Source organism: Amaranthus tricolor, chromosome 13, assembly GCF_026212465.1.
Source record: "Amaranthus tricolor cultivar Red isolate AtriRed21 chromosome 13, ASM2621246v1, whole genome shotgun sequence".
Lineage (NCBI taxonomy): Eukaryota > Viridiplantae > Streptophyta > Magnoliopsida > Caryophyllales > Amaranthaceae > Amaranthus > Amaranthus tricolor.
The window spans coordinates 5,757,113-5,768,203 of NC_080059.1; the positions used below are offsets into that span (position 1 = coordinate 5,757,113).

Here is an 11,091-nt window from a genome sequence, read left to right on the forward strand (position 1 = left end):
TAAAATCTAATATGTTTGAATGAAAGTTAGCTAAAAATAAATGTGAACATATGGGTTTTACTAAATTTAAGAAAGATAATTTGGTATATGTGATCAAAAGTCAGTAATTTTACCATGATAAATAAAACAACATGTAATTTGGTATATGTGATCAAAAGTCAGTAATTTTACCATGATAAATAAAACAACATGGTGAAGGTTCTTAAAACGTTGTTGACCTGAATGTTTTAGTACAATGAGTGAATCATCTACACTATTGTATATCACTTTCTTCTATAATTATTGAATCATATTTGTTCATGCAGAAAACAATAAATTTATCGAAGTTTTAAATTTTAGATGTCAAACATATAATAAATTGTAAATAAAATAGAAATATAAAAATATGTAAAGATAAATTACACAAAATGTTAGTAACATAATTACTTAGGTCACTCAATTAAACAAAGAATACAATGTATGTAAAACAATACTCCTCAATCTTCGGGTTTGCTCCTCAAAGAATGGCATAAGGATTAAGATATGTTGTTAAGTATAATCTCTCAATAAAACAATGTTCAAATATGAACCAGAGGTACAAGTATTGGTGGGATGAGTGGAGTGAGTTGCAGTGTAGTCCATGTCTTCATTCTTTCTTTCATATCTTCAATTCAAGTAAAAACCGTATGAACTCCGGGTCTTACTCACGGTCTGAAGCAACAAGAATTGAGTAAGAGTTCACATCAATGGAGGATAAAGATAAGATTGGACCTTCAATGGAAGATGTAAGAGAGATAAAATGCAAGATGAAAAATGGTTAATGGAGGTTTGTTCATTCGAGTCTTCACTTAATTGTACTTCTATTTTGGTTTGTCAAATTGATCTATTTTTGTTCCTGTTTTTCAATCGATTGGGCAAATCAACGAGTAACAGAAGCAAAATTGTATCGAATTGTATATAATTTCTCAATCAATGAATTGAAGCAAAACTCAAAATCAGAAAAAACGAATTGAAGTCACAGAAAGTGCCAAACCCTAAAGATAATCAGAGAAATTTGTTGTCCTTGATTTTCTCTCTCTCCTTAGTTCTTACCATTTATACAGCAAGTCATTATTGAGGTCATTTAAACTAAAATTAGGTGTTGAACTTTCCTCATAAATTTATACAATTTCAAATTCAAATATACAATAATTATCTCTTTATTGCATATTTCAAATTCAAATAAGTTTTTTTTTTTTGATTCGAAATTCAAATATATTTTTATTACTTCTATTGTTCTCCAAATTATGAGTAGAAACTGACAAACCTAAAGACTGGCATAATAATGTTTGACATAATCATAGATGAATAATGTGCAGTCTCTGGATCGTCAAGAAGCTAGCAACGTTGCAAGGCAAAGGTATACCATCTTTCTATTTCTTTTCCATGTTCGGTATTCCATCATAGTATGATTTATAATTTCTATCACGGAATTTCTAATAGATTTTTTTCAACAGTTAATTTATGTTACTGGAAATCTTCTGTTTTTTTGTCTATGTCAAATATCAGTTATTACAACAACAATGGCAAAACCTTCATTCCAAAAAGATTATGGTCGGCTACCTTCATCAATTGATCAGTTCTTGTGGTCATCATAGTAAAATAAAGCTCCATACACCAAATTAAATAGCACATCATTAGGTCAAACAATCTAGCATGGTCCTCAGCAGTTTGTTATTCACAATTAATTTAATAGAGGTTATATACTTTTATTCTCTGATGACTGCGCTAATATTCTTTTAATTTAATCAGTCTTCCGATAGAATAAAACTAAATTTATGACCAGCATTATCCAAACATGTCATCCACAACTCTAAATTAAAGCAATATAGAGTCAAAGACAACAAACAAAGAAAATCTCCCAGTGAAATGTTGATGATAGATTCTGTAAATTTTAGGTAGTTCATACTCAATATAACAGAATCATATATATTTCTGAATGCATTACCATTCTTTTCTTTTCTCAGTAATGTGCAAATGCTCATATCTAGATGAGGAAGATTTGAAAACCAGAAGACAACGAGTTGTTCTTCCATATTCAACTTCATCCTCTCAAGTTACTACACCAAAAAATCTGATTTCTTCCCCTTCATCGTCGACGTCCCAAAGAGAGATTTCAACTACATTCTTTTCCTCTCCGAGATCACTAAGGGAAGGATCAAACACTCCTAGATTTTCTTCATCATCCCGACCATCACAAGCCCTGGAAATCAAGGATGAGGCTAAGAGTGGTGGGAGCACTCCTAGGATATTCCTCCCCCAACTCAAGCGAGGGAAACTTAAAAGGCGTGTTACTATTGGCTCCACATTATCTTCTAGCAGTGGTGGTCCAGGTGATGTAGAGGAGCCTGATTGGCCTCCTTTTGCGGATGAAGACTACATTGTCTTCTGCTTTGAAGAGGATGGTGCTTTTCATGTTGTTATGGAAGACAGTCCCAAAGCTATCGCTCGAAAGGTTAGATTATTTTGTATGCTAAATTGAAGTATCAAGTTTGCAATATGAACTAGGAGAACATATTTGAATATGAATTTAACAATATGATGATATGTAGTTTAAGAGTAACTTACCATCAAAATTAAGTCTCAGAAGAACGAATATGTCTAGAATGACACTGATCAATACAAATGGAGGGAGTATTAGATGTATAGTTGTCAAATTAGGAAGCATATTGTTACAATTTTTCTTATGTTTGATGGGAACTTGGGTGAGTGCAGCTTCGATGTGAAGAACATGACAATGCCACTTGTGCATGTAGTGATGAAAACAGGGTTGGCAGCCACTTAAAGATTATAAATAGAAGAGATTGTTTGTTACCAAATAAAGAGGTCAGATGAATTTCTCTTCCGAGTCAAAAAACACAAAATCATTAGTAGTTTTCAGCATAGTCCAATTTACTGGTTCTTTGCTTATAAATTACAATGGATGCAGGCTGATGAAGAAATGAGTTTCCAATTGAGTCCTAAACTGCAGCAAGTTGGAACTGATGTTGGTGATCATTTGTCGGAAAACAACAAAATTGTGCTTAGAAATGAATCGGCTGAATCAATGGAATGCAGAAATGGTTCGGTTGAATCAACAGATTCCAGTCAATTGGATGATGAAGAGCAAATTCAGAACGAACATAGCCTTGACCTTGAACATCCATCATCCCCCTGGAACTTGATAGGAGATGATGCCAACAATTACAATGTTCTTCCTGATTTTAGAAAAGGATTCTTTTCGCCTAATACAGAGGTAAGATCTATCCTATTAGAAAAATAAACAACTTTAATGGCTATTTAGTATCAATCATGCAGATTTGCTCATTTTTTCAGGTCGATGAGGAAGAAGTATTTTTGAGTCCGAAATCCCAACTGGCAGTGATGATTAGGATTGATGATCTCTTGAAGGGTGATATTGATTTATCAAGCATAGAGTCTGATCAATCGAGCGGCTTCAGTGAATCAGATACTAGAGATAACGACGATGATCAACTCAAGGTGAATAAAGAACTGGCTTCCGAGTCTGCTAAATCAAGTATTTCAAATCACTCAAATGGGAGCTCAACCTCTTTTAAGTTTCCTGTGTAAGTTGATCACCCCCAATAAAATTTGTGATGGATGATAATGTTTGTGATGATCTTGTTAAGATGAATATGTGTGTTAATGTTGTAGATTGGAATGGGATTGGATCGGTAGTCCAGTGACATGGCCAAAATCAGGGAGTGCTCGTTTCAGGAGATACAAATCTCGGCCTGCGTGTCTTCGATGTTGTAAATTCTGAAATAATGTATCCATTTTTTTTCTTCAACCAATGGAATGGAAAATTGGCAGGGAATTATGAATAATTGAATTTTCAAGTACATTTTTGCTAACAAATCTATTAGACATTATCTCCTGAAGAAATCAAAGCGCACAATTTATACCTACAACAAATACTGCCTTGTGCTAATTTTTGCTCATTCCATTTTTTTAGAGAAATTTTAAAAATTTAGTTCAAAAGCCAAACAATAGGAAGCTGCTTTATCTGATTGCAAAAGACAATTTGGAGCACAATTTTGAAGCTTTCTCCATGTGTGCCTTGCATGATAAAGATGTGATGGCCACAAGCTAGATTGCCTCCATGGAGTATTAAAATAGATCTGGTTTGACGGCTTTGGACTTTAAAATTCAGCATTGGTTTCAGTCGTAAAAACAAACGACTGAAGATGTAATCGTGCTTTGGCTGCAGCCAGAAGTGAATCCTCATCTTGCTTTTCTTTAGCCATAGCTACTGCAGCAGCATACGCTTCTCGGGCTTCCTCCATTTTTTGCATCTCATTGTCATCCATATCATCCTAAACAAATCACTATCGGTTGAGAATCAAGAACATCTAGAAACGTGTTTTTAGCATTTTCAGTATCACATATCATATCAGGATGAAGGTGAGGAGTCATCCAAATAGGTTTGGTTTGGTCTAATTTAATATAACATTATGTTACCCCAATACCATTTGGATTGCTCCCACCTAGGCAGAATTTGGAGAGTCAGATGTACGCAATCTTAACCTTGTTAGTGATAACAATGAGTTTGCTTTCGATTGACCCTTGGTAGCAAACATTTTCATCAACTTCACTTAAATAAAAGAGGCTTGAGTTAGGAGTAATGTAAGTTTGGCAGCCACAATATATGAATCATATAAAATTTCAAACAAGATATGCATAAGGATCCAACAAAGACATGAAGCACATCCTTTGAATAAGATGAACACTCGATGGACTTACCAAACATACTAAATTAGGGAGATGATCCGTATAGAATGATGTGACATCATAGTCATCAACAAATATTACTGCATCGTCCAATTCCTGGGACAAGCCTTCAAATATATGCATCATTGATGAAATTTGTGAACGCATAGAATCCAGTTCAGCTTGAAGCCTCTCCACTTTTTGATTGGATGTCTTGGCTTCCCACTGTAGCTTCTCGACGGCAGCTTGTTTGTCTGCTAACTTTATCTGAGAGAGAAAAAACAGGATGATATTCAAATAACGAAATATTGCAAAGCTCAAAATACACGTTCCTGAACAACTACTTCAAGTGTAACACCCCGACCCCATCAGACCGTCTATGACTACCCTTGGAGGATGTAGACTGGCACCACAGACCAACACAAGTCTTTTCAATGCATTTTAGCCTCACTTGTGAGCACCGGAAAAACTTCTCAGGAGCAGGAGGTACTCATCCTAAGATTGCTCGCCACCAAACACGCTTAACTTTAGAGTTCTTAGCAAATGAGCTCCTTGAACAAAAAATGAATCTTGTTTATATGGGTATTTTATCAATCATTTTTAAAGTTCAACCCGGGGTATCACACATTCACACTCACTCCCATTTAAGAATGCAACGTCCTCGTTGCGCCTTAGTTTTAGGATTTTTTCTCCGCTAGATGCACTAAACACACTATCAGTCACGACCACGGGATTGCTCTGATACCACTTGTAACATCTCGACCCCATTACACCACTGATGACTACCCATGGAGGATGTAGAGTGGCCCCAAGACCAACACTAGTCTTTTCAGCGCACTTTGCCCTCACTCATGTGCACCCAGGAAAACTTCCTAATAGGTCACCATCCTAAAATTGATCCCACGAAGCATTCTTACTTTGAGTTCTTAGCAAATGAGCTCCTTGAGAAAAAGATACATCTTGTTTATATGGGTATTATATCAATCCTTTTTGAAGTTCAACTTGGGTCGTCACATTAGGTTTTGTAAATTTCGAAATTTTCTTAGATAACTTAGAGAATCGGCTGAAAGAGCACAAAACAACATCAACTTACTTCATTACATGCAAAGGTTTAATGAGTAAACAACACCAACAGAGCTACTAAAATCTTGTAAATTTAGCTAATGACATCTTATGCTATTGAAGACCAACCCAACATTTGTTTTGTTTAATCCCAAATCATCATCTGCAACAAAACTAGAACAATCTGCTCACCCAAGTGGATATCAAACCAATAATAAATCAAACATGATATACTTTCTTTTTCATAATCAAAGCTAAAACTTTTCTCATCCATCAATTCTTTTTCCACTTAAGTTATAAGGAAAATTATAACAAATTGCCATTAGACTAGGGATCAAAAAGTTGAGCTTTCAGAGAAGAGAACGTAGGGGTAGTTGAGATGCGTGATGAATGAGTGGGATTAAAGGATAGCATTTGACATACGAAAGAGCATGGAGTCCCACATATTTGAGGACAAAGCAAAAGAAAACCGCCTAAGTTGGTTTGATCATGTGCAAATCAAACTAAAATGCATCGATACAAGAGCAAAAGGTTGTAATATTAAGAAGTTTAGAAGAGGAAGAGGTAGGCCGAAGCTTACCTCAATAAATAGAGTAAAAAATACTGTGAAAAAGTGGAGTTCGTAATAGCATATGACAAAAAATAGGGAGGACTAGAGGAGGAGAACATATACATAAACAATTATTGGAACTTATTTTGTTAGTTGTAGATTACTAATTATTAGTATAGACAGGGATGAATAATCTTTGTCAACGTTATGATTTGTTCTGGTTCATGTAGTTGACCTCATATTGTTGGGAAGACTTTGGCATTGTTGTTGTGATGCTGTATTCATCAAGCACCTATACATAAATCCAATACTCTCTATAATATACTCCCTATCCTTTTAAGTGTAAAAAAAAAAAAAAATTACTACCGTGACTTTGGGCGAAAATGTTGCACTTTAAAAAGGCAAACATATTATGAGAAGTTGGAACTAATCAGCAATAGTGAAATCCCTACTTTAGGAAAAAGTAACTTCAAGAGAAATTCATCTCGAAGTAAAACAAACTCAGCGTATTAAACATGGAGATATGTGAGACTGAAAGTGGTAGGCAAACAGTTAACTTAAATTGAAATGAACTAACTAAGTTGTGGAAAACAGGGAGTGTTCAAATTCTGAACAGCACTTAAGTAGCAGGTTCAGCTATATACCTCTCATCTATCTTCGACTCTATTGCATATTAAGTAGAAAAAGTCCGAGGCGCACCAAGGCAATGCGATATGCATCGCCTAGGCACCAGCATAGATGAGGCAAAACATGACATTTTTTGGTTCATAAGTCAGCTTTGTTGCACCTTGGTTGTACCTCTCGCAGCCCACCTATGTTTTACGATACCACCCCACCCTAATTTGTTCAAGGTACTCTTACACTAGGAGGAAATGAAAGGAAAGAGAGGGGAAGGACATGGAAGGATTGCATTTCCCTCATTTTAAAACCAATAGGGGAAGGGAGGGAAAGGAATTGGAAGGAACAAGGAAGTACTCCTTCACATTCTAAACAAAACAAATCCTTCCAACATTTGAAATAATTGAAAGAAAAACACACCAATCTCCCATCCCATCCCATCCCTTTCCCTCCCTCTCCTTTCCTCCTCTCCCCTCCCCTTCCATTCCTTTCAAAATTTTATCCAAACATAGTATTAGTCTCAAGGGCCTTGTGCCTAGGCACACATTTTAAAAAAAAGTTTGTCATTGATTACAGATCCAAAATCTGTACGTGCACTTCATATCGTAGGTTACAGCCTACAGGCTATATATTCTGAGAAAAATACAGGATATAATATATATCAAGACACAAAGACCTTTTCAATTGAACATAATGTTGGTGGCAAAAATTTTCCGTCCTGCATACATTTTCAACTTTCTTGTTCTGATGCTTGCTAAAAATTACCATAATTCTTTTCATCACTTTTTCGTCTAAAGTAGCAAGCCTATGTTACTCGGAAAGGGGTACGGGTATGGGGTAGAACTCCGTACAAGTGTGAACTTGAGTATGCATGATGGAAATTTTTAAAATACATGATAGTCTAAAATGAAGTGTCGGTCTATAACAACCATGTCCAAGTATCTAGGATCAAACACGTAGACGTGAGGTAAAACAAAGGCTCTATGTATAAACCCTTCAATCAACCTTAGCAAAATCAGAAAATAGGTGAATATCAAAAGACAAATAGACCCTTATTAAGCTTCCCTAAGTTATCAACCCCAGCTAACAGTTCCATTAGCTTTGAACTTTAGCATTATAAATGAATATAGAATGAGGACGGAAATTCAGTGTTTTGGAGGAGATCATAAGAAGAAAACCAGGAATAAAAACCCATAGAATCATCCAAAACTCTGCTGGGTAGGATTCTGACAAAGAAAACAGAATCCAGATTTCTCACAAATCAACTCCATCAAATCTGACTTCGAAGGTTTTTTCATAGTCTCTAATTTGTAGGAAAAAAATGTGCACATTATCACATTTTGCTTTAAACAAAAAGAGTTCCACTAACAAACAATGATACAGAAGTTTTGAATAGCAGTTTTGGGGCCTGGGTTGTAAGGCTTTAATGAATTAAGCAAGATAACATTTGATCGTCCTGACAAGAAAAGCCCTCCATTATCACCAATCCTCCAAAATAAATTGTGTTCTCAATCAGTAACCACCATGCACATGACCAAAGATGAAGCTTGTCACATGAGCTCAAAGGGGGAAGAGGCTCATGAAAGAAACCGAGACCCAAGCAATCCAGTCAGTCTATTGAAGACCATATCTGTTCAAAATACTATGAACCAAGGGAATCACCATCAAATGGTGAAATGCCGCATTCAATTCCCTACTTAAGTGATGCTTTGGACAACAAATAGAACCGCCTTTTCAAAATAAAACCAAGTTTACACAACAACTTCTATTGTTATAATACATGTCCATTTAACGAGACTCTTCATTTCACCTCAATTTCAATCCTTGTCTCTGACATGGGTATGATTTACCAACACTAAAATGCGCTTAGTCTTTAGAAAACAATGAAGTCCTTGAAAATAGGACAGCCGGTCACCTTGACACAAGCCTGTGTCTAGCATGGATATCACAATTTTGCTCTACATAGATCCATGTTTGTCCATCAATACATCAACGCAAAAGAACCCTTATAATGTTAGTGTTTGGCCTTAGAGCTAACCAGCGTAAACAGTTCATCAACTCCAGCAGAAAAAAAAATAACATAAGTGCTCACAAACCTTAGCAATTTGTGAATTTTTCATAGAATATAAAACGATAAGCAAATAAATTAAGAGTGTCATCAACTTACTTTAGCTGTTAACAAGCATAGCAATTGTTCAACACCGCATAATATATAAGCAACATGCAAAAACACATAAATTTTGACAAGTAAAGAACCAAGAAAAGGAATACCTTTGCATCATTAAGCTGGGATTCACTTGATTTAGTAAGAGAAACCTTCTCATTAGCAAATTGTTTCAGCTCATCAACTTGTGATTGCATAGCACTGATCTTACTCTTAGCCGCCTCCACTTCTTTCAAAAGTTCATCTTTTTCAGATAATTGCCGGTGTAGATCCTCCAGTTGTTCCCTAAGAAAGTTCAACTCTTCTTTTTCTGCAGCCATACTAGCTGAGGAAACAGTTGAATGGTCATCTGGTATTTCATCTCCATCATACTTAATATGCTTGCCTTGCACTTTGTCTCCATGCTTAGACTTAACTCCATTCCTATTATTCTGCAGGAAGCAAAAATACTCAATTCAGGCACACAACTTTAACAGTCATTTTCACCCACAACAACCTAATTGTGTTGGATAATAATCTTCTTAATTCATAAGCATCGCCTGTTGATAAAAATAAACCAGCATATCATCATCTTTTACTTCTGAACAGTGTAACATGCTTCGCTAATCACGTCGCGAACTGCGAATTGGAAAAAGCGAATTATGATCATTTTTAGCTACTTTTGAACCATTTTGCGCAAATAGCGAATTCGAAAGGTGAACAGCGAATCATGTTTTGCTTCTGAAATCTTAAGCAATGTGATTTAAATTATCATTAAATTGAAAAAATTTAATACAAATTTTCAGTTTTCCATGCATGGAACATCCCAAATTCTTGGTTTAAAACTTAATACATTGCAAAATTATCAAATTCTAGTCTGCATTTTGTTTTAGACCACAATCATACATGATCAGAAAGTTCATTAAACCAAATACAGAAGTAAAAAAAAAAGAATCAAACTGTGATAATTATTCATTATCTCGAAAATCAATTCATGAAATTACCAAAACTAGGAGAAATTATGAAAAGGAAGGAAAATAATACCTTTTTGGAATCTCTAGAAGGAGTTTTGGTATAAATTATGGAAGCCCTTCTTGTGATGGATCTATCAGAATTCCGGTCCTAAAAATCAAATTAAAAATTCCCAATTCAAATCAAAACTCCCCATAATTGAAAGCAATCTAAAATGCATTAAGAAATTAAATGAAAAAGGGAAGATACCACGGTAGAATTGCCACAAAATGTGAGACAAAATCTCGAGAATTTCCCCATATGAATAATAAATTGATCTTGTTCCCCCACATTTCCCTCAAGAAAAAACACAAATTCAAAAAAGATAAAAGAGGAAAGCGGGGGGAATTACAATGAGAGATTGAACGAGAGGAACAATTTGAACGAGGTCATTGTAGAGAACCGGATCCAGATCATTGGGTCCGGATTTGTTAAGGCGGTCGCCATTGAAATTGTAGGTTCCCGAAGAGTTCTCGTTGATTTGCACGTAGTCTTCTCGTCCTCTTACTGTTCTTCCTGTTGAGTACATATTTTCTATTGAATTTCCAGAAATGTTGGAAGTAACAGTGTCAGTGTGAGTGATGCTGCGAAAGAGGGATTGAATTTTTGATGATTCTTGGCTGCCGATGGCGTGAGGGTAGATATGTCATTTTGAATTCCACCTGAAATTAATCGCAAACTAAATTTTAATAAGTGAAAATTGTCAAAAATAAAACTCCGTGATCCGCTAAAAATAAATTCAATTTATTATACATTTTAAAATAAATTTACATATTTTCTATAATTATTTAAAATAAATTTAATAATTATTTATTTTTAATTTCTTACTTAATAAAGCTTTGAAGATGATTATAAAATGGATTTATTTTTAACAAATATAACTAATAAGTGAGTTTATATAAAAATAAATAATAAGTGGCTTATTTTCAGCAAATAAATAAAATTTATTATATTATTAATAATTTTTCATTTTAATTAT

General features: G+C 34.8%; 2 protein-coding genes across 9 annotated transcripts; one reads left to right on the top strand and one right to left on the bottom strand.

The window, feature by feature from the left end:
- Positions 1-375: 375 nt before the first annotated feature.
- Positions 376-10,754, bottom strand: LOC130798417 (protein MICROTUBULE BINDING PROTEIN 2C). 4 transcript variants are annotated; one of them, XM_057661388.1, is made up of 6 exons: positions 10,465-10,754; positions 10,146-10,223; positions 9,230-9,553; positions 4,762-4,995; positions 4,546-4,607; positions 4,070-4,334 (listed from the first exon to the last, which is right to left on the bottom strand). In XM_057661388.1, the coding sequence occupies exons 1-6, from the start codon at positions 10,639-10,641 to the stop codon at positions 4,268-4,270; spliced, it is 942 nt and encodes a 313-aa protein (XP_057517371.1). In that variant the 5' UTR covers positions 10,642-10,754; the 3' UTR covers positions 4,070-4,267. The 4 variants fall into 4 exon arrangements, with proteins under 4 accessions (XP_057517373.1, XP_057517369.1, XP_057517372.1 ...); XM_057661390.1 differs by lacking the exons at positions 4,070-4,334; positions 4,546-4,607 and adding an exon at positions 376-690; XM_057661386.1 differs by lacking the exon at positions 4,546-4,607 and having other exon boundaries at positions 3,818-4,334.
- LOC130798416 (uncharacterized) lies at positions 671-3,933 on the top strand. 5 transcript variants are annotated; one of them, XM_057661382.1, is made up of 7 exons: positions 671-805; positions 1,323-1,378; positions 1,986-2,473; positions 2,734-2,844; positions 2,948-3,253; positions 3,334-3,584; positions 3,673-3,933. In XM_057661382.1, the coding sequence occupies exons 2-7, from the start codon at positions 1,330-1,332 to the stop codon at positions 3,779-3,781; spliced, it is 1,314 nt and encodes a 437-aa protein (XP_057517365.1). In that variant the 5' UTR covers positions 671-805; positions 1,323-1,329; the 3' UTR covers positions 3,782-3,933. The 5 variants fall into 5 exon arrangements, with proteins under 5 accessions (XP_057517365.1, XP_057517367.1, XP_057517364.1 ...); XM_057661384.1 differs by having other exon boundaries at positions 1,338-1,378; XM_057661381.1 differs by having other exon boundaries at positions 671-1,378.
- Positions 10,755-11,091: the final 337 nt, after the last annotated feature.

Coding starts and splice junctions, on each gene's coding strand:
- LOC130798416 (XM_057661381.1), top strand. CDS start 1,330: ATGTGCAGTCTCTGGATCGTCAAGAAGCTAGCAACGTTGCAAGGCAAA. Junction 2,845..2,947: donor GTTTGTTACCAAATAAAGAG/GTCAGATGAATT, acceptor CAATGGATGCAG/GCTGATGAAGAAATGAGTTT. Junction 3,585..3,672: donor ACCTCTTTTAAGTTTCCTGT/GTAAGTTGATCA, acceptor TTAATGTTGTAG/ATTGGAATGGGATTGGATCG.
- LOC130798417 (XM_057661386.1), bottom strand. CDS start 10,641: ATGTACTCAACAGGAAGAACAGTAAGAGGACGAGAAGACTACGTGCAA. Junction 9,554..10,145: donor CTTCTAGAGATTCCAAAAAG/GTATTATTTTCC, acceptor TGCTTCCTGCAG/AATAATAGGAATGGAGTTAA. Junction 4,996..9,229: donor CCCAGCTTAATGATGCAAAG/GTATTCCTTTTC, acceptor TTTCTCTCTCAG/ATAAAGTTAGCAGACAAACA.